Raw genomic sequence first — 26,143 nt, forward strand, 5'->3', positions numbered from 1 at the left:
TTTTTGCAATTGACGCCCTAAGTGCGCTGGGGATGCCCAGACGTGGGTCCCAGGCACTCCACACCACTTGGAGTCAAGCTAGCCGGGCTGATGAGAGGTGTTACCTCGAAACCGGTCCGGTCCTCGGATGCTTGATTCCGTTCTGGGAAGGACATGGCTTTTGTAGTTCGGACTGGACTGTTCCCATGGGGCAACAGGGTCAGAGCTGATTTGCATATTGCCATTGTCTAACCCAGGGTGGTGTGGAGTGCAAAAAACGATGGATTTGGGCCCAGATCTTTTGACTGGGGGATTGTGTGACATTGATCCACATTCGGTCCATCACTTGTTGTTTTTGCAATTGACGCCCTAAGTGCGCTGGGGATGCCCAGACGTGGGTCCCAGGCACTCCACACCACTTGGAGTCAAGCTAGCCGGGCTGATGAGAGGTGTTACCTCGAAACCGGTCCGGTCCTCGGATGCTTGATTCCGTTCTGGGAAGGACATGGCTTTTGTAGTTCGGACTGGACTGTTCCCATGGGGCAACAGGGTCAGAGCTGATTTGCATATTGCCATTGTCTAACCCAGGGTGGTGTGGAGTGCAAAAAACGATGGATTTGGGCCCAGATCTTTTGACTGGGGGATTGTGTGACATTGATCCACATTCGGTCCATCACTTGTTGTTTTTGCAATTGACGCCCTAAGTGCGCTGGGGATGCCCAGACGTGGGTCCCAGGCACTCCACACCACTTGGAGTCAAGCTAGCCGGGCTGATGAGAGGTGTTACCTCGAAACCGGTCCGGTCCTCGGATGCTTGATTCCGTTCTGGGAAGGACATGGCTTTTGTAGTTCGGACTGGACTGTTCCCATGGGGCAACAGGGTCAGAGCTGATTTGCATATTGCCATTGTCTAACCCAGGGTGGTGTGGAGTGCAAAAAACGATGGATTTGGGCCCAGATCTTTTGACTGGGGGATTGTGTGACATTGATCCACATTCGGTCCATCACTTGTTGTTTTTGCAATTGACGCCCTAAGTGCGCTGGGGATGCCCAGACGTGGGTCCCAGGCACTCCACACCACTTGGAGTCAAGCTAGCCGGGCTGATGAGAGGTGTTACCTCGAAACCGGTCCGGTCCTCGGATGCTTGATTCCGTTCTGGGAAGGACATGGCTTTTGTAGTTCGGACTGGACTGTTCCCATGGGGCAACAGGGTCAGAGCTGATTTGCATATTGCCATTGTCTAACCCAGGGTGGTGTGGAGTGCAAAAAACGATGGATTTGGGCCCAGATCTTTTGACTGGGGGATTGTGTGACATTGATCCACATTCGGTCCATCACTTGTTGTTTTTGCTTTTAAAATCAAGGGCTTTATTGCGGTCCGTTGTTTTTTTGTATAGTGTTGTCACTAATCCACCTTCAGAAGGGTATACCTTGACATCTAGAAATTGCATCTTATTCTGAGAATGTTTCATGCTGAATTTGATTGTTGGCACTTTATTATTTATCCAATCATGGAATTTCTTCAAATCATCCTCTGTCCCTGTCCAGATGAAAAAAATATAGTATATGTAACGATACCAATTGGTAATCCATTGGGAGAATGTATTGTCCAGATAGATAAAGGTATCCTCGTATTTCGACATGAATAGGATTGCTAGTTCTGGGGCGAAGGGGCAGCCCATCGCCACACCACCTGTTTGGAAGAAAAAATCTCCATTGAAATTAAAATAATTCTTTTTAAGTGAAAATTCTGCTAACCTTTGAATAAAAGAAGTCAGTATTTGATGGGGTCTTTCTCTCTCTTCTCGAAATGCTTCTAATACACAGATCCCCTCTTCTTGCGGGATCTGTGTGTATAAGGACGTAATGTCCATTGTCACCATCCAGTGGGTATCAACATTGAATTCTATTGTCATCAGTTTATTTATAAAATCTGTAGTTTCCTGTACGAATGACTTAACTTTTGATAGGAAGGGTTTCGGGAAGAAGTTCACAAACTTGGAAATAGGTTCTAGTAATGATTGACACCCTGAAACAATTGGTCGGCCCCAGGGTGTTTTTTCATCTTTATGTAGCTTTGGTAAGACATAAAATATTGGAGTTCTCGGATGTTTAATTTTTAGATACTCCATCTCTTTTTTGCCCAGGAAACGCAATGCGAAGCCCTCATCAATGATTTTGTGTAATTCCTGTTTTAATTCTGATGTAGGGTCCTTGTTAATTTTCCGGTAACATGTCCTATCATTAAGTTGCCTTTCTACCTCATGGATATACAAGTCCTTTTTCCAGATCACAAGGGCGCCCCCTTTATCAGCCTGTTTTATTATGACTGAGGTCAGTCCTTTTTTCAATACCTTCTCTTTGTCATTTGTAAGGATTCTATTAGATAAATTGAATAGCTTTTTCTATGCATTCGAAATGGGGACAAACGTGGACACAAAAACCATTCTCTCAGTTTCTTTTTTTGTTTTTCTTTCCAATAGGCTTTCCCGCTGGGATTATGCAGTAAATCAAAAAACAGCACAATTTGAAAAGGACAAAAAGAACTTTAATTTAGAGAAAGTATACCCCTTCCTACAGCCGGATTTTTGTACAAGACCAGAAGCAAGGAAGCATCTTCAGGAATATCAGGGAAGATCACAGAACAATTTTATTACATTCTTGGACACATTCTCTTCTGGCAGCAGCAGTGATGCTGAGAACTTAACCCCGCTGAGAAACAACAATAGACGTGGAGGATTCCAACAGCAACATTAAGGAGCATCTTATTTTTTAGCCAGAGGCCAAACAAAATCTTGTGGAAAAAACAGATTCAATCAGCAACCATGGGAAATGTCCACAAGAAGACAGAACTACAAGAACTAGCTCTATCACCGATATTCAATTTATCTAATAGAATCCTTACAAATGACGAAGGGAAGGTATTGAAAAAAGGACTGACATTTGTTTCAACCAGACAGATAGATTTTGTCAAGTTAAAAACAGAAGTGATCGAGTTCTGCCGAAAAGTACGATTAAAATCCTTTTTTGCAGAAAAGATATATCAATCACCATCAGAAACTACTGGATTGAGAAACAAATCTGTCTTCTGTCCTCCCAGTAGCAAGGTGCCCAAAGAAGTAATCACTTTTGAAAGAACGATTTTATCTGCAGTGACTGAATTGGAAACAAAAAGAAAATAGATCAAACACAATCTATCCAAAGTGGAATCAGAGGCACTAGTGAATTTGAAAAAAGATACCTCAGTCATAATAAAACAGGCTGATAAAGGGGGCGCCCTTGTGATCTGGGACAAGGCCTTGTATATCCATGAGGTAGAAAGGCAGCTTAATGATAGGACATGTTACCGGAAAATTAACAAGAACTCTACATCAGAATTAAAACAGGAATTACACAAAATCATTTATGAGGGCTTCGCATTGGGTTTCCTGGGCAAAAAAGAGATGGAGTATCTAAAAATTAAACATCCAAGAACTCCAATATTTTATGTCTTACCAAAGATACATAAAGATGAAAAAACACCCCCGGGACGACAATTCTTTCAGGGTGCCAATCATTAATAGAAAACCTATTTCCAAGTTTGTGGACTTCTTCCTGAACCCCTTCCTATCACAAGTTAAGTCATTCGTACAGGACACTACAGATTTTATAAATAAACTGACGACAATTGAATTCAATGTTGGTACCCACTGGATGCTGACAATGGACATTACGTCCTGATATACACAGATCCCGCAAGAAGAGGGGATCTATGTATTAGAAGCATTTCTAGAAGAGAGAGAAAGACCCCATCAAATACCGACTTCTTTTATTCTAAGGTTAGCGGAATTTGCACTTAAAAAGAATTATTTTAATTTCAATGGAGATTTTTTTCTTCCAAACAAGTGGCGTGGCGATGGGCTGCCCCTTCCCCCCAGAACTAGCAATCCTATTCATGTCGAAATACGAGGATACCTTCATCTATCGGGACAATCCATTCTCCCAATGGATTAACAATTGGTATTGTTACATAGACAATATTTTTTTCATCTGGACAGGGACAGAGGATGATTTGAAGAAATTCCATGATTGGATAAATAATAAAGTGCCAACGATCAAATTCAGCATGGAACATTCTCAGAATAAGATGCCATTTCTAGATGTCGAGGTATACCCTTCTGAAGGTGGATTAGTGACAACACTATACAAAAAAACAACGGTCCGCAATAAAGCCCTTCATTTTAAAAGCAACCACCCTCGGAGCCTCAAAGATAACCTCCCTTAAGGGCAATTTTTAAGAATTCGAAGGAATTGCCAATATAAGGATGAGTATTTGAGACATGCGGAGAACCTTACAAACAATCTGTTACAGCGAGGTTACCCGAAAAAACTATTGAAAAGGTCCCTCAAAAGAGCATGGTGGACACCACGGGAAAGCCTATTGGAAAGAAAAACAAAAAAAGAAACTGAGAGAATGGTTTTTGTGTCCAGGTTTTGCCCTATTTCGAATGCATTAAAAAAGGTAGTAAAAAAAACTGGCATCTACTGAGAAACTTAGATGAAGCATTTAACAAAGAACCTTTATTTGCATTTAAAAAGAACTCTAGCATCGCCAACTAATTAGTAAGAGGGGCACTGCCGCAAAAAGAAAAAAATCCAGATATAAGAACAATGTTGGGTTTACCGCCTATTCAAGGACACCACAAATGTGGGGTGTGTTCATGTTGTGATACAACAAAGGAAGGAAGTCTGTTTGAACACAAAAACATAAAGTGGAAACATGACACATTCACGAATTGTAAACCCCGGTTCGTCATATATGGAATAATTTGTCCCTGCAACCAACTGTATATCGGGAAAACCAGTCAAGAGGTGCAAACCAGGATTCAACAGCACAAATCGAGAATTAAAAATAATGTGGTATCAGCACCCCTTGTCAATCACTGGCTTGAAAATAATCATAAGGAAACAGATTTAATCTGGACAGTGATTTCAAAAGTGGATAACGACGCAAGAGGTGGCGACCTAGAAGCCAAGCTCTCGAGAAGGGAAGCAATGCTGATAGTGAAATGTAATTCTGCAAAAGAGGGACTGAATGAACTAACTGAACTGTTCAAACTAGGACAAATACATGGCCCTACCTTTAATTTTGTGACTGCAATTTGAGCCAGGTCGCATCCTTGGAATAGGAGGCTGCTGAAACTGGCCTTTTGAGATTGATTGACACCCATGCCACCACATGACCACACAACTGACAAACAGAAATTTTATAGATGGTGGCAGCATCTAGGGCAATTACAACGAATGGGGTTTTTGAACTTCAAAACCCATGATGCACCTCATGCCCAACGTAACACCCTTGACCGATTTTGATTCATGACCAAGGCCTGATACAATCGAAGTTCAAACTCCTCACTCTGTGAAGTTCAGCGCAAAAAATCTTGTATTGATTAAATTAAACGGTAAATACATACTCATTGGATTGAGTGACATTTTAACACTTCGGAATAGCAAGTACATTGGAATGCAAAATAGAAAAAATATGCCGCCACATAAGAATAAAAGTAGAAACACTATTGGACTCGGTCGATTTAAGGGACAGCACACGCTTGAGACTACATCTCCCGTGACCCGTGGCAAAACCGGAAGTCAACGCTACTCTGAACGCGGTGATCCGAGGCAAGAATGCATTCTATGCTTGGCGCCCGACCTGTTAAGGCAACCGTCTTTGCGCATTAAGATTGATTTTCCCGAAAAACGCTTTTTACCCCGTGTATTAATTAGGCCTCGTCTGGCTATTCCTTGCAGGCGGGAGCACTGGACCCCGGACATCAAAAGCTGGCAGCCAAAAAACCAGGTACATACAACTAATGTTGTTTTCTAATGTGGAGTAATAGGGACATGAGAAACTAATACTCATTAAGCTCCATTTTCTTTGGTAGGAAGCCAGGCTGTACAAATTAACAAGCCCTAGACCCCCGCCCATCGTATAAAAGTAAGTTAGACAATACCATGATGGCTTGAATGGATTGAGCTGCCAGTGGCGTAAAAGTTGATTGTGACGTTGTGCATTTCTTTTTCTTTCCTTTTGGCGTTTTTCTGCCTTAGAATTGATCACACGTCGGGGACACTGCCATTTCTCTATGCTCTGATTTAAAAGAGGTTAGATAAGGAGGTTGATAGGAGTGAAGTGCTCAGCATGTAGACACTAAGAAAGAGCATCTTTCTAAAGCAAGGTTTTTCCTCTTTTACAGACTATGGTCCTGCTGACCAATAGTCTATAAATAAACGCGACTTCGAAACGCGTAGACTGTGAATAGCCATTGAAAAAAGACTGAACAAATCAAAGGATTAGACGATAGATTTAATTTTCTCTTTTGAGACAACAACTGTCATATGGCTTTGCTGTGAACATTATCATTCCAGCTGTTTTTTATCTGTAATGGTATGAGTGGAGTATGTTTGAAAGCTTGAATGATCTTGTTGGTAAATTGTTTTGTAAATATTAATGTTTAGGTTTTGTACATAAGGTCCGAAAAATTGTAAAGTTTGAGAAATGAAAAGTAATAATATGTGGAAAAAGAAACACTGAGCAAAATAAATGAACTAAAAGAAAATAAAAACAAAAAAACATTTGGTTTGATTCCAATGTTTTTGGATAAAAAAGTTTTTTGTGTTTAATTGACTAGCACTAGCGTCTCCTGTTGTTTATTAGTAGCTTGTGGCTAAGCTGTGCTATTGGGAGCCCAGACCCAGTGGTGTTGATTTGGTAACATTTAATACTCTTGCAACAAAAGGAGGCAGGGGAAGACCGTCAGGTGGGCTAAGCATCTGGGAACCTACCCACCTGGGAGCAAAAGCAAAACTGTTGTCAGCAAATACACCCGATATTCAATGTGCTTTGTTAACCCTGCCAGGGAATAAACACATTGCTCTAATAAATATATATTCTAGGCCAACCCAGAGTGGGCAAGAGTCGAAGGTCATCGAACAATTGAGTGAATTTATACTAACACTTGATTTAGAGTATGGTATAATAATTTGGGGCGACTTCAATTGTCAGTATGAACCCCTTAGTAATATGGGCCCAGATGACCCTGACAAGGAGAATCAGTACTGGACAATCCCCGAACCCTCGATTCCACCGCTCAAAGCATGGACCCCGTTAGTCTTACAAATCACTTCCCTTACCTTGTACATTTCCGTGAGGTCTTGTAACGGTGTATTAAAATCAGATAGACCTGGTGCTGCGACCTTTAACAGAGAAGGGCACACATTGATTATAGTTGATATCATGATCGAATCTAGATCGTGGGATAAGGTCCTGGATTTTCAGATTCACCAGTGGATGGACAGTGACCACAATGCCCTGGTTATGACTTTAAAGCCAGGGAGTTGGGGTATGTCCAATAATCAGATTGAGCCGAATCATGTCCAACAGCCTCACCTCCTCCACAACAATAGACAGAGAGTAAAATGGCCCCATATAATGGGCTCCCCTAACAGGAAATCCAAAATATATCTACAGGTCTTACCCTACCATAACGAAATGGCTGAGGTAGGGTCTCTGGGCCCTAAAGCTGGGAGGCACAACAGACCTATCGAAATCCATAACCAACTGGCCTCCAAAACGTTAGAGGTATTTTCCCCAAAAAGATTTTTAAGGTACAATGTGAATTGTCGTAAAAAGAAAAGGGACCTGATTAAAGCAATTAAGGTCAAGGACAAATTCAGGATTAAGGTACTTTGGGTCCAGTATAAGCAAGTGATTGCGAAGGAATGAAATTCTTGGGAGGAGGACAAATGGGAAGAACTGAGGTCAGCCCTACAGCAAAGAGACCTGAAATCCTTCTGGGCAATTGTCAGTAATGATGGGAGAGAAGAGAGGAACGCAATAAGCCCCAATATAGTTCCAGTGGTATGGGAAGAACATTTTGGTAGTCTGTATGCTCGGCTGAGCAATGGCGATTCTGCATCGATGTCCCCGTGCCTCCTTCGCGCGTGCCGACTGGGGGGGGCACAGGAGATATCGATATTAGAAGTGGAATCTGCTATTGCCAAGTTACTCCCTAATAAAGCGCCTGGGCTTGGCAAAATCCCTGGGGATTTATATCGGTCAGAACCAAAAATTTGGGCCCCCTATCTCTGTGTCCTGTTTAATTCAATCTTAATGGGGACGGACCCGCCAGAGACTTGGCGTGGGGCAGAGATAGTTCCTATTTCCAAATAAGGTTGCCCTCTGCAACCCTCGAATTATAGGCCCATCAGCCTGATAGATATAGCACAGAAGGTATTGGGACGAATAATCCTGGAAGGAATCCAGACCTGGGAAGTGGAAAACGAGATCTTGAGTACCTTACAGGCTGGCTTTAGAACAGGTACGTCAACCATAGACCAGATTTTCCGACTCCAGGTCCTTTATTGGAAATCAGTGAGTGTGGAGGGTGGCCGCCTCTACCTCATTTTTGTGGACCTGCGGGCCGCGTTTGATCTGGTCCCCAGGGACAAACTATGGAGAGTTCTCCATGATCTTGGTATTCCATCCTATCTCCTGGGAGTGTTGAGTAAGCTTCATCGAGGAAACTTTGCTCAGGTGAGATGTGGGACATCAGGAGAACTGTCAGCACGATTTCCAGTACAAAGGGGGGTGCGCCAGGGATGTGTGCTGGCCCCCACTCTCTTCTGTCTCTACATCAATGGGCTCATAAAGTATTTGATAGACATAAAGGACACCAATGCCCCGAGATTAGCTACAGGTAGGGTGCCCGCATTAATGTTTATTGTTGTCCCAAACATCTACGGGTATCCAACATATTCTGGATGGTTTTGCAGACTTTTGTGTGGAAAGTGGCCTGGAGATCAAGCTAGCTAAAACAAAATTTATGATTTTTAATCCTCCAAGGCAGACGCGACCAAACCCAGTTCTGAACGGCATACCCCTTGAGAGAGTAAAGACCTTTGAATATCTAGGTATTACTCTCGAGGAGCACTTGGGGTGGGTTGCTCAGCTAGCCAAGTCTGCTTTAAAATTGACGCAGACTGTGGGTAGTCTATCTAAAATGTACAGAATATCAGACTTCAAGCCCGCTGCCCCTGTTGTAGAAATATACAAGGTACAAGCAGGAGCAGCCTCCATATACGGGGCAGAATTATGGGGTCACTACAGGCCTAAGAGTCTGGCCAGGGTCGAACATCTATTCATGAGAAATTTGTTTGGCCTACCAGCCAGTACTCCGCTGGTGCCACTAAGGTTCAACCTAAGGTTACTCCCTGTTGAGGAGGAGGTGGCTTATGGCCACTTACCTATTGGAGAAAACTCTGGTCTGTTCCGGAGTTGGTCTCATATCGTACTGAGTTTAAGGAGGTGTGTGTTACGACCAAATCTAAGAAAATTCCATGGCTAACCCACATCAAGGACCTCTGTGACAGGATTGGCGCCCCCGAGCTATGGGAATCACCGGAGGTATCTTGTCTGGCCCTTGCCAGGGTCGACCTGGTAAATCAGTACAGATATCATAATCTGATGATTCTCCATTCTAGCTCATCAGTTGGGAGACTGACATCGCAGTTCCTCCACATAAAAGTAGAGTATAAGAAGGAGGAATTTCTTGATTTGATCTACCCTGCTCAAGCAAGAAAGCTGTATATGCAATCAAGAATGGGTAGTCTGCCACACAGGTCATTTACTAGCAAATGGGATGTGAACAAAAATACTGAGTGTCCTGCATGCAGACACCCGTTGGAAAACGAAATTCATGTTTTCTTCTTTTGTCCTGAATATGAGTTGTCACGTAAACGTTGGGTGAAATCCATCTGTAGGAATTTACGATACCGTAACTGTGAAAATGCCCTTAGAGTAATAAAATACGACACCAACCCCCCTTTGTATTCTCTGTTTCTCGTTTTTTAAATGGTATGTGGATAAAACGTAGAACCTTTATAATGAACTAAACTGTGACTAAAGGATACCACATACCTAAATGAATTCCTTTTGATAACTACTTGGATGATTTAATTCTATTTTTAGCTATGAGTGTTTTATCTTCGCCTGAATACTTTTGTAAATAGGTGTATAAATATGAATGAGTTTTTTAATCCTAATTTATGTACTATTCAACAATGAATTTTATTGTACTATTGTATGTTTTAAATATGCACTTTTATGGCCCGTTGTGGTTGAAATAAATTTATCGAAGAAGAAAAAGTTCAAACTACTCTCAGGTAAATACATTTCGGCAAGCAAGTCCAGGAGATAAGAGCAGGAAAAATGTTGTTTTATAGTCACTATTAAACTTAATTCTACTAAGAACTACTCTTTCTCCTAGTTCAACCTATTTTTACTCCTTTTTATACTCCTTCTTACTCTTGCTGTACTCTTCTTGCTCTTGCTTCTACTCACTCAGACTCTTCCTACATAGGGCTTGATTACTAGTCTGACTAGTCTGACAGCGTGGGAGCAGACTGCCACGCCAGTGCCCAGCTCCCACACCGTCAAAGTCGACTGCCGACCGCCCACCAGATTAGGATTTTTCTCACTGCGGTGCCTTTCAGCGGCTCAGATCTGAGCCTTAGAAAGGCACCGCAGTGGGAGCGCCAAAGCACATTCCGCCATGCAGGAACTGGGGGAGCAGGCAGATGGGAGGCACAACATGTGCCCCCTGTATGCATCCCCTGGCCCTGAGGCAACAGGTTGCCCTGTAGGCCCCCCCTAGAAAAGGGTGAATGTGAAGAAAATTTGTAATATGCTTGGCTGTGCCTCAGAGGCACCACCAGAGCATATTGTGCCCTCATACCGCTGCAACACCGCCGACGGATCACGGATCCCTGGCTGTTGCTACGTCCTTTAGCGGTCCGACCACCAAACTTGTAATAGGGCGGTTGGGTGTGGCAGTGCCCCCACCCCCACCATGGGTTTTGCGGTCCATTGGACTGCCTACCTCATAATTAGGTCCTGAGTCTTCTACTTAATCCTCCTTTTCCCTACCTGCTCCGATTCTTTTTTTGTAGTACTTTAATCTACTCATGCCTGCTCTTATTCATACTTTTAATTACTCCTAGCTACACTTATATAGTTGTTGTTTTTTAAGTGTATTTACCAGTTTCAAAAATATAACAACGCATCTTCAATATCTAGTACATTATGCAATGACAATGCTGTATATAGCAAAAAAAAAGTGACTTGCCAGATCCACAAAAATTCTGGTTATCACAATGGTCAACTCAAAATGACTTTTCAAATCAGCAATTCTGTGCACAACACTCCCTCCTGTCAAGTTTTCGTACAACCTATGTACAATGCGCCAGCTGCTTAGCCAACCCAACCCTAACCCCAGTTGGTACGAGTCTGCGTTCAAGTTGTGTGGCAGGTTGTGACTGAGCTGCTGCCGTGTAGTATTTGAACGGGCCCCAAATATCCCTAGGGTGGGACGTTCTAGGAAGAGTGGTGGAGTATAGATCATAGTGGGTGTTGCAATACACCAGACTATATAGCCAATCTTTTTGTGTCAGAGCCGCTTTTCGCCCCCATTTAATTGCAATTTCTCTCTTGGCCAGAAGTAACCATATGGCGGTAAAGTTCCGGACCGCCTTTGGAATGTTTGTCACATATCCCAGCAATGCCACCTCAGAGGTGGGCTCAATGTCTAAGTCTATCATTTCCCCAAGTGTTTGGAAAATTGCAGCCAAGAAAATTTTGATTTCCCCACAGTACCAGGAGAGATGTACAAAATCTGCATGTGGATATTTGTACTTTAAGCAGCAGTGGGATCTGTCTGGGTCAAGTCTGTGTCATCTCAGGGGTAATGTATATTCTTCGTAGGAATTTAAAATAAATCAGTTTGTGACGACTGTTCAGGGATACCTCCCTAGTCTGACTCCAGCATACTGCTCATTGATCATCCATAATGGCCTAGATCTGCCTCCAAGGAAGACCTTATTTTATCGTCATTTACAGGAATTATGTCTGCACATGCCCTGTACATCTTGGAGAACAAATGTGCTCCCCCGGTGCTATCTAAAAGTGCGGAGAGGGGAATTAATGGTTCAAGTTCTAAAGGGAATCCAGGAACAATAGCCCTCAATGCTGACCTTGCACGGTTAGGTACAAACGTGTCCATGAAGTAGGCGTCGTTAAACCTATCCCCTTCCGAGACAGAAAATACTTGCCCTCCAATGTACAAATCCCCAACCGTGTGCAGATCATATTTGGAAAGTGTACATTGCACTATCTTTTCCCTGTGATGGGTATCCAGCAATTGTTGGGAATCAGTAGACCAGGAGAATATAGCACTGGGGAATCCTTGACGCTAATCAGCTTCTGCCAGGCCCAACTGGTAGTAGAGACCGTTTGGATGTCTTTCGGGTCTCGTGGGAAGCCCTGAGGTAGAACAGCAGCAAGTGTGTCGGGTAGGACCTTCTGCCATAGGTATGGAATCCTGGCATCTGGATGAAACCAGGAGTGTGCATAGGTGCACTGTGCAACTAAGTAGTATAGCTGAAAATTAGGAACACTAAATCCCCTCTATGGTAAGGCAGTGTCATTACCTCCCAGCGGACCCTAGGCCTACTGCCTCCCCAAGTCAGTCTAATGAGGTGGGTACGCAGTGTTGTGACGAACCGATTTGTTAGCGGTATGGGTATATTGTTAAAAAGATGTAGGAATTTGGGCAGGACAATCATTTTAATCAATGCTACATGTCCTGCTAATGAGAGTGGGAGTCACAGCCACTGTCTACCTGCATTTCAAGTCAGTGTAAAACCTTACCATAATTTAGTTGAATAATTTTGGAGGTGTCCAAATGAACATTGATCCCCAAGTATTTAACTGAATCCATACCCAAGGCAAGTGGAAACTCACAATCCCATCTTGTGGTGCTTGTACTAAGGGGAAATATCACTGACTTGTGCCAGTTTCTTCCAAGGCCAGAGCATCTGCCAAATCTAATAATCTCTCTGACTACTGGATCTAGGTTCATCTGCTGATCTCGCACATAGAGAATAATGTCATCTGCGTACAGAGAAACCAGAAGGGGCCTTGTATTGAACTGGAGTCTCCTCTGCAGATGGTAATCCTGAAACTGTCTGACTAGTGGATCCATCGCCATTATGAAAAGGAGTGGTGATAGGGGGCAACCCTGTCTGGTACCACAGGATAGATTGAAGGAGCGAGATAGTGTGCCGTTCATGCGTATCCTGTCAGTGGGAGTGGAGTATTGAAGTGCAGTAAGATCAATGAAACCCCTGGGCATGCCCAGCCTTCGCATTACTGATATTAAAAAGGGCAACTCCAAGGAGTCAAATGCTTTCTCCGTGTCCAACAGGACTGCTGCAGCTGGAATTGCTGGGCCAAATCTGTGTATTACCGCTAACAGCGTGCACATATTCAAGGAAGTAGATTTATGGGGCACAAATCCAGATTGGACTGGGGATATAATTCTGTCCAATAGTAGGGAGAGTCGCAGTGCGATCATTTTTGCCAACATTTTGTAGTCTAAATTTAACAACGAAGAGGTCTATAGGACCCGTATAACAAGGGGTCTTTGCCAGGCTTTGGTAGTAAAACTATCATTGCTTCTCTGAGAGTAGGCGGTAGCTGTTTCCATTCTAGTGATTCATTATACACCTCGAGTAGCCGAGGGGCCAAGATATCTTTGTAGGTCTTATAAAAATCACCTGTAAAGCCATTGAGGCTAGGAGCAGTGGAGCCATTCAACGCATCGATTTGTCTGAGGAGAATGGTTCAGCAAGGAAGTCTTGCATATATTTGTCCATATAAACCAAAGTAATCTCAGAAAAACAATCATCTTGGTCTAATGAGTTGTGCACAATTCTGGACGCACATGGGGTCTTGTAATAGGCTAGGGATTCTGCGCTGCTCTCAAATGTATCTGTTAAAAGGTGACCTGATTCAGTGTTGAGTTCTGTGATGTATGATTTAGCATATGGGGGTCTCAGTAGTTGTGAAAGAACACGTCCCTGTCTCTTGCCCTCGTTGTATCTACGTGTGGCATATTTACTCAGGAATTGAGTTTCCCGGTCTGCTGCATCTCTGAATTCTGCAAGAAGTGCTAATCGGTGCATTTTCTCCTCCCCAGGGTACGGTGGGAGCAACAATGCGTTATCTAGTGCTGTTAATTGCTGTTCAATGTTGGCTAAGGTTTTTCTGAGGTATTTTAACACCCCAGCATGTTTTGCTATGATGACTACCCTCATGTAGGCCTTAAAGGCTTCCCAAAGTACCGCCCATGTGTCAACTGACCCCGTGTTCAATTCAAAGTAATCCTCTATCCTGATCTCTGAGTGGAATAAGTCATCGTTCAAGGCTCTGCCAGGGAATCTCCATTGGCGCTCATGCCCTTCCGGCCTGGTAATTCAGACTTTAACAATCACTGGGGAGTGATCAGAGTATGTTCTGGGAAGAGTTATGGTAGTCTTGTACCAGATTGTCAACCAACACCAGATCAACTTTCTGGACATTCGACTAGAATTGGAACATGGCAAATTTTCTACAAATCTATTTTGCAAAGAGACAGACCGGAACAGCATCCAATACTATACCAGTTTTCACAGATCAGGTTTAAAGATTAACTTACCTTTCTCTCAATTTTTGAGGGTCAAACGCATTGTATCCGATCCTGTGAAATGCAACAAACAAATTAATGAGATGTCTATCAGGTTCTAAAACCGTGGATACCCTGAAGATATTTTGGAAACCTCCAAAAACAGATGTGAAGCCCTCAACAGACGGGACTTACTGTCGGCTCAACCAAAAAAGATATGAACCGCATGGTAGTGGTTTCCAAATACTCAACTACTAGTAACAAGTACCGCAACATCATTCTCAAACATTGGCCATTGCTAAGTAGAGAACCAGACTTCATAGGCCTCTTTGAACACAAATCCATTTTCTCGTATACCAGAGGACCAAACTTGAAAAATGTTCTCACACGCACCTCAGGAGACCAGCTGACAACCAGTTACAAAGGCTGGGTACCATGTCACAATTGTAGCAACTGTAACAATTCCATACCAGGAAATTATATTCATCACCCCATGAAGGGCACCACCATTAAACTGAGAGTCAATGTGACATGGAACACGTCTAATGTCATTTATTCACTCAAATCCCCCTGGCCTATGTTATGTTGGCCATATAGAGAGGAAAATATGCATCCGCATCTTGATACATAAAAGCAACATCAGAACAAATAATCTGAAATCTACCGTGGCTTCATACTTTATGGAGAAAAGACATAATGTTTCACAACTTCGCTTTCTCATTATTGAGGTCATAAAACAGGTTGAAGGCAGCCACAACAAGAATAGACTCCTTCAGAGAGAGAACTTTTGGATACGTTATTTGTGCACGATGCAGCCTAACAGGCTGAATGACAGAATGGAGTTTTTGTGTTATCTTTGACGTATCTTCTACCCTTTCATCTAGTGATGTATAACTTTTTCTTTCCAGGCATTCCAGCACATTGTTTATCAATAAGTTATCATCTGACAATTTTCCATTGTTTCATTTATGGTCATGTACAGTTATTGTTCGTTGTCTTCTTTTACTTTACAGGGGTCTCCCTAGTGCACGCGACCCATCACTCACCACATGCTTTAATTCACACTGATTCGTGTTTCTATTGCACACTCCGCTCCAAGATGGCGGTCACTTTTCTTCACCAGTCCTCTTTTTATGTTTCACCTGGCTGTGGCGCGTCCGCCTGTCTATGCCTGTCTATGCCTTTCAACTTTATTAGTTCAGCGTTTTTCACGTCGCTAACACTCGTTCGGCCACTGGACGTGCTGCCCTACAACCTCGAGTTTTTATATGCTCCCGTAACCACCTCATACAGTAAGTACCTCTTAATGAGACCCCCTTTTTATTTTTTCAAGCGTATCACCTTTTTCAAGCGTAACGTTTTGTTTATTGTTTCCCCCAGCGCTGATAGTTTTTTCACCCATTGTTAATACGTGAGATATCTTTTTTCTTGTTCCTTTGCGCTTAGCCTCGCATGTTGTCATTCTCACGGCACCTTTCTAGGGGTTTGTCACTAGTGCTCGCATGAACCTCACATCGGTTTCTCAGCACTTTGACCAGCATCTTAACTTATTGTCGCTGTAACTTGCCCTTTTCTGCTTCGCATTGTGCCATACGCCCGATGTTTACGGATACCACATGGCTTACATTATGAGACATCGATCTCTGCCACACTCACGGCCACTGTTGTGTATTGTCCTGGCACCTTATCCACATAGGTATGAGCATTACCTTCAACTGTCCCTTGGTTCAACACTAGTACACAATCATGCACTTAAGGATCCCTGCATGCTCACCATCGATCCTAATTTACTTTATTATATTTACTTCTATCTGAGACCAAATATATATGTCACCTTTACTTGCAGAATGCTCCCCTGACGAAGGGCAGAACTTATGCCCGAAATGCATTGGGATTAATTGAAACACGGGGAAGAATATGGATTTAAATATTTTGAACGCTTACATGTGAACATCATGATGATTTAATGATGATCCATTGAATGGAGTGAATTTTGACAAAAGACTGTTGGTCATTAAATTAATCAACAAATCATCGTATCTTTCTCATTGTTTCCAGCCAAGATTAAACCAAACCTTTGGTCTTTTATGCTGTGCACAGGGGGACAACTCCTATGCAGGAGTTGCATCAGTTTGACATGGATACTTTGCCTAGGCACATATTACCCAGGATAAGGTATTTTGGATGCTCTTTTCATGCTTTCTCATATTTTCAGGTTATGGGCTTTCATACCCTAGAGGAACTGTAAGTTACTGTACTTCCACAAAAAAGTACATCATTGTAACAAGAGTAATAGGATACTGTCCTTATACTTATACTAGGATCAGCTTATTTAGGTCCTGATGAAAGCCATGTGAACCGGCTTTGTTGGGATAGCTGCTATCCCTGCCGAACAGTAAATCTTCTTTTGCCTTGCCAAGAGAAGTCTTGTCTTTCTTTAGTTTAGTTTCCCCGCAACACTATGAACAGATCCTCTTAAAAGTAAAACCTCACAGTTAGAAGTACTCCCTCTTTGGAGGTAGCACCCACTCCGACACATTAGTTCTAGGGAATGTCGACCCGATGATGAAGTATGCCACTAGGTAATTCTAGCGGGTATGGGTCTCAAAAACATCTTTCTGAGACTTCAGGTTCATATTAGCTAGGCTGTGTTCCACTCTCTTGTGATTAGTGAATTTTCATTGGAAGTTGAGTGGACACATCCCTGATTACTTCTTTCTCCTTCATTTTGTTATAATTAGTAGTTTCCATCAGCGGCGTCACTAGGGGGGTGCGGAGGGTGCGGACCGCACCAGGTGACACCCCATCTGGGGGTGACACCAATCTAGTATTTAGTTAGCCTAGCCAGGTCACGCACGCACCGCACCTCACCAGACCAGATCATGTTGTGATGACGATCGTCACTGGTGTGCGATGCGGATGCGCCCGGCGGACCCACTGGACAAGCTGGCTGGCAGAACTGAATTGAGTGGAGCTAGACTGCTGCACATCGTCAAAGTTGACATTTTAATGAAGAACGATGCAGTACTTTACCTTGGAGTTACCAAACACTGCTCGTGGCGCATTTATTTCCGATACCAGGCAGGCAGGTTCATTTTTGTGCGCCTAGGCTAGCTGAGGTCATATTTGTATAATAGTCATTTAGATGAGGAAGCCGCGTGAAGAAACCAGAGAAACAGAAACAATTACATTGCAAATGCACAGCACATCAGCTAAGGAGCAAGCTGATCTGTGTGATTGTTGTGAAAAACATTTATTGTAAACTATGAATTTAAATAGGTCACAAATCGATGGCTTTGAAAAAAGCTTTATGACGTGTCTCTGAATGACATTTGAAGCCCTAGGTAGTTGAAGTTTGCGGTTTGATTATCTAGCAAGCATGAGTAGCCTCTAAAAATCTTTCAGCCTGATTCATCATTGTTAAATCCGGTCGCAAAGGGCCAGATTCTGAGAATCTGGCCCTTTGCGAGCGGTATTTTTGCATTTGGGATTCATCATCCCAAATGCAAAAATCGCTATTTAAGAATTCGCATATTTGCGAGGAATAGGATTTAAGGAATCTCTATTAGAGATTCCTTAAATGCTATTCTTGAAACATTTTTAAATTGCGAATTCGCAAAAATTTCACGCTATTTACCGCGAGGTCAAACCTCGTGGTAAATAGCGGAAACTTCGAAAAATGCATTTAAATGAATTTTTCTAAGTTTCATGTTACACACACACATGTCCTTGGGACATGTGTGTGCGCAACACCAATGTAGCATACATTTCAGGGGTGCTACAGGCTGTCCTTTGGACACCCCTGCACCCTTGAAATCGCAATTTCAATATGCGAATCGCTAATTGCGATTCGCACATTGAAATGTCTTCCCATTCATTCCTATGGGCCTTTGGGCCCATAGGAATGAATGGGGAGATATTCCTTAATTGCAATTAGCAATTTGCTAATCGCAATTAAGGAATGATCAGAAATCGCAATTTATTTAACGATTTCTTGGTGAATAGCATTTTGCTATTCCTTAATAGCGATTCCTTAATAATCGCTATTAAGGAATAGCAAATACTCACCTTGATGAATCAGGCTGTAAGTTCCACCCGTTCGTTACCTTCACGAATTTGCGATGCAGCACGCCAGCTACTCGAATCCTTTCTACTAGTACTACCCAGCAGTTTGGGCCCCAGGGCCGTCAATCTTAGCGCTACCAATGACGGCTCTGGGACAGCCCCCGCGTGCTGTGCGCAGTGCGCACCTGCTGCACTGACGCGTCACGGCGGTCACGCGCCCGCCAGGGAGAGTGCGTGCGCGGTGCGTCCGATGTCGTGAGAATAAAGAATTAATACCAATGACGACAGAGACCACCGGCACTATCTTTTGATGATATCGCGATTCGTGAGCGCCGTCTTGGTCTCTCATCAGTCCCCCCTTCAAATTTGGAACGGTGAGAGAGAGAATATAATTTATTTATTTATATATGAATACTGCATGAACTAAGTTAAAAATGTGGCAGTGCAGCGGCACACAAATGAACTGATTCAGTACATGCTTTCAGTTTTTTTTACTGGCACAAGCGAAAACACTGCCCTCTTCTCTGATGCTAACCTAGTGTTTTGAGGCTCAGACCAATAAGATGCCCTTGCCCTTTAGCCCTGGAAAGAGCTTGTGCACATGCACAGAGGATATTGCTGTAGAACAAATACATGGTAACATAGCTGGGCCTTAAAGCTTGCCTTTCTTCCTTCCAGTTGGGCAGTGACAGTCACGATAGGCCTGGGCCCGGGCCCCCCAACCACACCTCATGTGATGTGGCCCCTGCTGTACCCTGCCAGCCGGTCAGAGCCTGTTAATACCAAACACCAGGAGCGGGGGTGGTTATTTAGACAGACCGTGTTCTGTCTGGATGTGTACCGTGGGCGTTTTGTTTCACAAAAGGTGTAACCCATGCTCCTAGCACAATAGGAATGCAGGCACATCTCATGGTGTGCCCAATGGGGGTGATGCTCTACAGAAAGACTATCCGATTTTGTGCACTTGAACCTCTTCAGATTAACACAGTGGGTGTGTGTGGACAAATCTACCTGGCTGGGTGGGAATATAACGATGCTCTCCAGTTAACAAAAAGGGCACCTTGGCAGATCTTTCTAGTGAGTGTTGCCGGGGACTGCGCGGTAATGCCATTTTGTTTGCTTTGATACTTGCACAAGTGCCACCATTGCCTACAAACGTAACGTTTGTTCTTGTGCTTGAGTGTCTACCATATATTGCGGAGGTCCATGCGGTAAGTCATGAAGGGGTGACACCATGAGTTACCCGCACCGGGTGACACCAACCCTAGTGACGCCACTGGTTTCCATAGTCTAGTCTGCCAGTGAGGAGGGCTTGGGTAATTTACCTGGAGTTGTCTGGTGGCCACTTGAAGATTTTCTACAGCATCTTTTGTGTGTTGGAACAGATCGAAGTCAAACAAGGGGGTTGGGGTCACACAGATTACTTTTTCGTGTGGTCTCTGAATGGTCATGACAAGCTGGAGGGTTTACACGCAAAGCTGTACAGCCCTTGCTCTTCCCACATTTCTATCACTCAATTAAAGGCCACTTGCAGATCTTGTAGAAGCTAACATTTGTCTCTCTCGCAATATTTGCAACATATCGGAGTCTTTTATTTAAACAAATGTTGTCTTTCCCACATCATAGATCTTTTTGATTAATATCCTCCAACGTTGAACCTGCTTTTAAACAATGCCCATTTCCCTTTCGCTCTGAAATTAATAAACAATGAATGTAAAGGAAAGTAAATGCTAGGTTTGTTAAGAGACACTTTTTTAAGCAAACGGAAAAGTCAGTCAATCAAAAGGCTTTCTTTTCCATTTTAAGTCTCGGCTCTAGATAGCACACACACTGTCTCAAAAGAGACATGTTGTATGTATATAATTAGTGGGCTTCAGCCCGCCCATAGGCTTCCCATGTGCTGGCTCCATCATTGCTTTCCTAATTTCCCTCTCCATTTGTCCATGGGATGCATGAATTATGCCTCTTCCTGTGTTTAGCCCTACCCAAGAGCAGGGACCAATTACTACTATCTATCCACTCCTTCCATTTAATGACCATTTTAGGAACTTCCTTTCTCTTTAAGAGCCCACCTTAGGATCGGTCATGTTTTGACTCACTCTGAGCACTGCACCATTTCTGTAAACAGGCCTGTCAATCATATCTTGTCCCCCAATCACCCTCCTCCCACTGTTGCGTTCTCCATCCCGCGCCCCCATGTCTGCTTACCATGTGCTTCTATGACAGTCGTGATATTTCTCTCCCTCCACTCTGCATTTTTTCTTATCCCATCCCCCAATCACCCTCCTCCTGCTGTCGCTTGCTCACTTCCGTGCCCCAGTGACTGCTTTCCTGGCGCTTCTCCAACCATAATGGAATAGCCCGGTAAATCATGTTCTTATCTTGTTTTTCAAGCCACAGTATGTTTTTCAATTACTATGAGAGCATTCGTGGGGAGAAAGTCAGCAATCCCCTCCACAGTTACCATTGCCTTGCAAGGTCAAGGGACTGCTTCCTTTTAGCTGCCCTTCACTCACTCATTCTCACCCCCTCCGCACCTCTGATGTTGTTACAAAAAACAGGATCAAGTCATAACAGGCTCGCTGGTTACCACTGAAACAGACTGTGGTAAGTGCTTGTTTCTGTTCACTGGATGATCACTGTAAAACGCCACATGCCACCAACTGCACTCCCAGACGCCTGAGTGCATCTGTATAGTAAGCCTTTTGTAGTTTAGATTACAGCGCCCACTACATCAGCAATCCCCTCCATTGTCTCCATTGCCTTGCAAGGTCGTGTTACCTCCTTGTTTCAGCAGTCACTCACTCACTCATTCTCACCCTCCTCCCACCACTAAGATAGTTACAAAAAACAGGAACACGTCATAACACGCTTACTGTTACTAATAAAATAGGCTGCAGGAAGGGATTGTTTCAATTCACTGGATGGTCATTGTAAAGCGACACATGCCACCAACTGCCCTCCAAGTCACTGGAGTGTATCTGTATAGAAGGCACACAGTACATCAGTACATCAGAAAAACTTTCCACAGTCTCCATTGCATTGCAAGGTTACATGACTACTTAGCTGCCCTTCACTCACTCATTCTCACCCCCTCCCCACCCATGAGATAGCTGCAAAGAACAGGAACCCGTCATAATGGGCTCTAATAAAACAGGTTACTTAATAAAACAGGCTTTCCATTCATTGGATGGTCAGTGTAAAGAGCCACATGCCACCAACTGCACTCCTAGATGCTGGAGTGCATCTGTATAGTAAGCTTTTTGTATTTTAGGGTACAAATCACAGCACGTCAGCAATCCCTTCCATTGTCTCCATGCCTTGCAAGGTCACGTGACCGCTTCATTGGAGCTGCCCTTCACTCACTCATTCTCAGCCCTCTCCCCACCCCCGACGTTACAAAAAAACAGGAACAGGTCATAACGGGCTCACTTGTTACTTATAAAAGAGGCTGCGGAAGGACTTGTTTCAATTCACTGGATCGTCGTTGTAAACCACCACATGCCACCAACTTCATTCCTAGGCGTTGGAGTGCATTTTTATAGTAAGAGTTTTGTGGTTTAGAATACAGTGCACAGAACATAAGCAAGCAGATGGTTTATTATATTGTAGAATTACAGGTTAAAAAAATGAGCAGTGAAAGGCTTATTGCAAGATACAATAAACAAAGGTATTTTCAACAGATGCCATCCCACATTTGATATGTATTGTTGGTAAATGTTGATGCCTGCACCCAAGTAAATTCACATTATTCAGATTTTAAAAAAATGCAACCTACCTAGGGGCACCAAAGAGGCACATGCACAGTCTCTAAGCCCTCTGTGAACCATAATACCAACAGGGGCAAAAAAGAAAATACAATACCATTACATAACACTTTAAGGCTGACATATCTAATACTACAAGAATTCATTACTGTTACACAAATTAAAAGCATTACTTTTATCAACCTCAGAACGTCCAATGGCCCAATTAACCCTGCCAGGATTTGGTCATGTAACCCAGTGATAACAATACAGTGGCCTAATGAGCTGGCTTAACACTTTCTTGCAATGGTCTCGACATCTAGGTGGTCATTGTAAATCCAATTCACTGACTGGAATGGAGGTATGGTCAGACTATACCATGTTTATGTCAAACCAGATACACATAACAGTGACCCACAAAACACCATGCAGTAGGTAGAGGGAATACATTTAATAAAGGATTTCTGAATTGTTATTTATGCCTGCAATCAGTAGCGGTCGGCAGTAGGTGTTTCTGTAGGGCGGTGACGTGGGCAGGAGGAGGGGCAGGGTGGGGGGAAATAATGTATGGATTACGGAGTTTTACAGGTAAGTAAACATTTAAATACATAAAACGAATTTCGTTGCGCACACTGCATCACCAAATGTGATGCAGTGCGCGCAACGAAATTCGTTTTATGTATTTAAATGTTTACTTACCTGTAAAACTCCGTAATCCATACATTATTTCCCCCCACCCTGCCCCTCCTCCTGCCCACGTCACCGCCCTACAGAAACACCTACTGCCGACCGCTACTGCCTGCAATGATATCTGCATTTTGATGATTGTTGCCAGTGATACTTCCAGCCAGTCGCATAGCTCAGTGGGTTAAGTGCCTGCAGCAGGCATGTGTGTGTGTAACATGCAAGTCACAAATATGAATTGCACTAAGTCAGACGGTACCTGCTGTTCTTGAGAGAAGAACAAAATAAGTATCATGATTTTACTAGGTAATTTTGGCAGCAATTGTTAAAGGGATAGTTGGCATAGTTCATATTTTGTTTTGCTCTTTTTCTCGTCAATTGTGTTGCATTATCCAGCGCAGCGCAAGCTCACTGCAAAGATGTTTTCATTTATTTCTCCAAGTTGGCTGGAGAAGTATGCTCACTTTGGTGAATTTGTGCTCAGCTCTTATTTTATTTTCATCAAACACTCCAATTTGGAGTTTGGAACTGCAAACGTAGATTTTCAAATGCACAAATGCATTTTTAGGAATCAGTAAAGTTTTACCGATTCCTAAAAAGTAATTATGCATTGAAACCAATTTGTTTTTTGAAAGGTCGTTTTATAGGTGCTTCTATCAAATACCTATTTTGTATGTGATGAGTCCTCGTCAAACCTCAAAACATTACTAACTCCTGTGCTGGAGTAGAAAGCCATTCGCAAGCCCCGTCTCCCCATCATGAATGTAAAAAAAGTTTGAATGAGAGTAGTAAGAGGTCTTTTTTAAATGCAACCCCCTTTTCCTTTATTGAAAGGCAGGCACGGACACAGTGGTCTGCTGAGTCTAGCCTGGCAGTCCAGAATCTATGCGATCAGAATAAACTTCTTGTTATTCATACTATTGAAGTTGTGCTATTGTTGCTAAACTAAATTCAGACTTGTTAGAGTCAGTTGTGTAATTTTGTTGTGCTGTGTTCTGTCAACCAATATATCAAGGTCGGAACGTAAAATTCAATAGTGTTTGCAAAATACTGGTCGAAAAGGTTGACCAGTTTTTACAACCAGTATTTAATGCACTTTGCCGCAAATTACTATAGGGGCATGAAGAACTGATACGCACATGTTTTGGACATCTGTTGTAACTTTACCCCATTTTTACCCCATCACTACCCTATCACAAAATCAATGAATTTAGCACGAGCATATTTATTTGTTTCCTCACTTAAAGTTTGGTGCAGATGGATAATCAGGAGCTTTTGCGACGAAAAATGCGACATATTAATGGACATAAAATGAAAAAGTACAATAATAATAATGAAAATCATCATCGTTTAAAAAATGCAATCTTTAATGCCACAGAAAATCAAAGGACCTAAACAATTACATATAAAGTATTAGTGTTTTTCACTTGTTAGGATCTCTTGTCTGTAACACCTCTGTTTCATTTTTAGGATGACCGCAGACTTGACATGCATTTTAAAAATGTCTACGAATGGGAAGCCTGTACGACGGCTTCCAAATACGCCTTTGTACGCTGCCTGCGGAAACTAAGGAAATCGTATTATGAAGAGGACATCGAGCTGATCAATTTTGACGAGGACTTTGTGGGCAATCCTGGGTCTATCCACGTCCCTGAGGACATTGTCCTTGCCCTGAAACTTTGCCTTCAAGCCTTAAATTGTGTGTGTCTTTTAAGCTGCCTGTAGACCTGTCATGAGCCTGGAACACATCAGATATTTGGCAAATGCTGGGGCTCAGATGAAGCTGTCAAATTATAACCCAGAAATGCTCTCTACCTGACGGTCCCTCTCCAAAGCCTGCATGTTACAGAGGCATTTTCTATCTATATGTAACATAGTGTAAAGTCTCCCTGCCAGCCTTTCTTTATGTCTTTGATGTAGCCTTAGAAAAAAAACATACCATGAACCAGATGTACGAAAATGGCAGCCACAAAAAGAGGTCCCAATTTGTGCACCCACCTTTTAGTGACTGATATCTGATTTTTCAAACTGGGCTATTTAATGTTAATTTGATTTGCAAAATCATCATTCACAGGAGTCCATTATCACCTCCTATGGGGTGAAAATAACTATACTATGGTGTGCCACAGGAATTGCAGTTGCAAACCATTAACACATAGCATACCAAATTACAATTTGGAAGAAAGGATACTTCAAAATTTTGATTCGTTGTGTGGGTCACAAAACCCATTTCATGAGTAGTAAAAACATGTATGACTCGTGGAATGGGTAAAAATAATTTTTCGGTCACAAGGCAAGTGAGTTTGCGTATCACAGAGTTTGCAAACGCAATATCCATTAGCACATGCCGCTTAAAGTTTGGTGTAGTTCCCATTTATTCATTGCTTATCTAGCTAAGATTTTCTTCTCACTCCTTTGTCTATCTTTCATTTTTCCCTGATTTCACTTGATCTTCGCTTTCCTCTTTTATATTTGATCTAGCAACTTTTGTTAAGTGTTGAAAAGCTTTGCTTTCATCAGTCATTCTCTGTCTTGATTTTCCATCTTCTGTGTTGGTCCTTACTAGTTTTATATTATAGTTCTTCTCTGCCAGTCTACATTGCTCTAAGAGTATGATTCTATTTGGGAGGCGAGGTGGTCAAGCAAAGATGCTGGTTATGTCTTTCTTATGGTATAATGATGGAGATATCAGCACAAAATACAGCATGCATTGGCAAAGCCAAAATGTCTGCTGTGGGAAGCTACAACCATGGTTATTTTCTTTTCTTTTCTTATTGCAAGCATATGTTACAAAATTAAAAAGAAGAAATAAAAAGAAACCACGCACAGCTTAAATCTGGTGACTATCTGATTGCAATAAAACATTTTTATTTTAAATAAATTAATCGTGGCATATAATTCTAATAGAAGGGTATGGGTGTTTCCTAGCATAAATGTATATTTAGATCAGGTAAAACCCACTTTTAGTTTCAGTGCAGATCACACGGAAATTTGAGTCTCTGAGGTACAATGAAAAGTTACTATCGGCTTAAATGACTGTAACCTGAACATATATTTTAAACATGAAAGTATGACTATACAAATAAAAAAAAGGTAAAGAATGGAAAGGAAAAAAAACACAGGCAATTAAA

At 42.6% G+C, this 26,143-nt stretch overlaps 1 protein-coding gene across 2 annotated transcripts in view; it reads left to right on the forward strand.

Moving 5' to 3' along the window:
* The window catches only part of LOC147702989 (exocyst complex component 1-like), a 106,821-nt gene extending 81,920 nt beyond the window's left edge, over positions 1-24,901 (forward strand). The window contains exon 2 of one of the 2 annotated variants that reach the window (XR_015297268.1): positions 24,483-24,570. Coding sequence is in view for 1 of the 2 variants with exons in the window: in XM_086928857.1 (XP_086784983.1) it covers positions 24,483-24,737 (255 nt within the window). In the remaining variant the exon portion in view is untranslated. Of the gene's footprint in view, positions 1-24,482 lie in introns of both variants that reach the window. The other variant, XM_086928857.1, reaches the window with a different exon arrangement.
* Positions 24,902-26,143: the final 1,242 nt, after the last annotated feature.

The sequence above is a fragment of the Lissotriton vulgaris genome, chromosome 7 (genome assembly GCF_964263255.1).
Source record: "Lissotriton vulgaris chromosome 7, aLisVul1.2, whole genome shotgun sequence".
NCBI lineage: Eukaryota > Metazoa > Chordata > Amphibia > Caudata > Salamandridae > Lissotriton > Lissotriton vulgaris.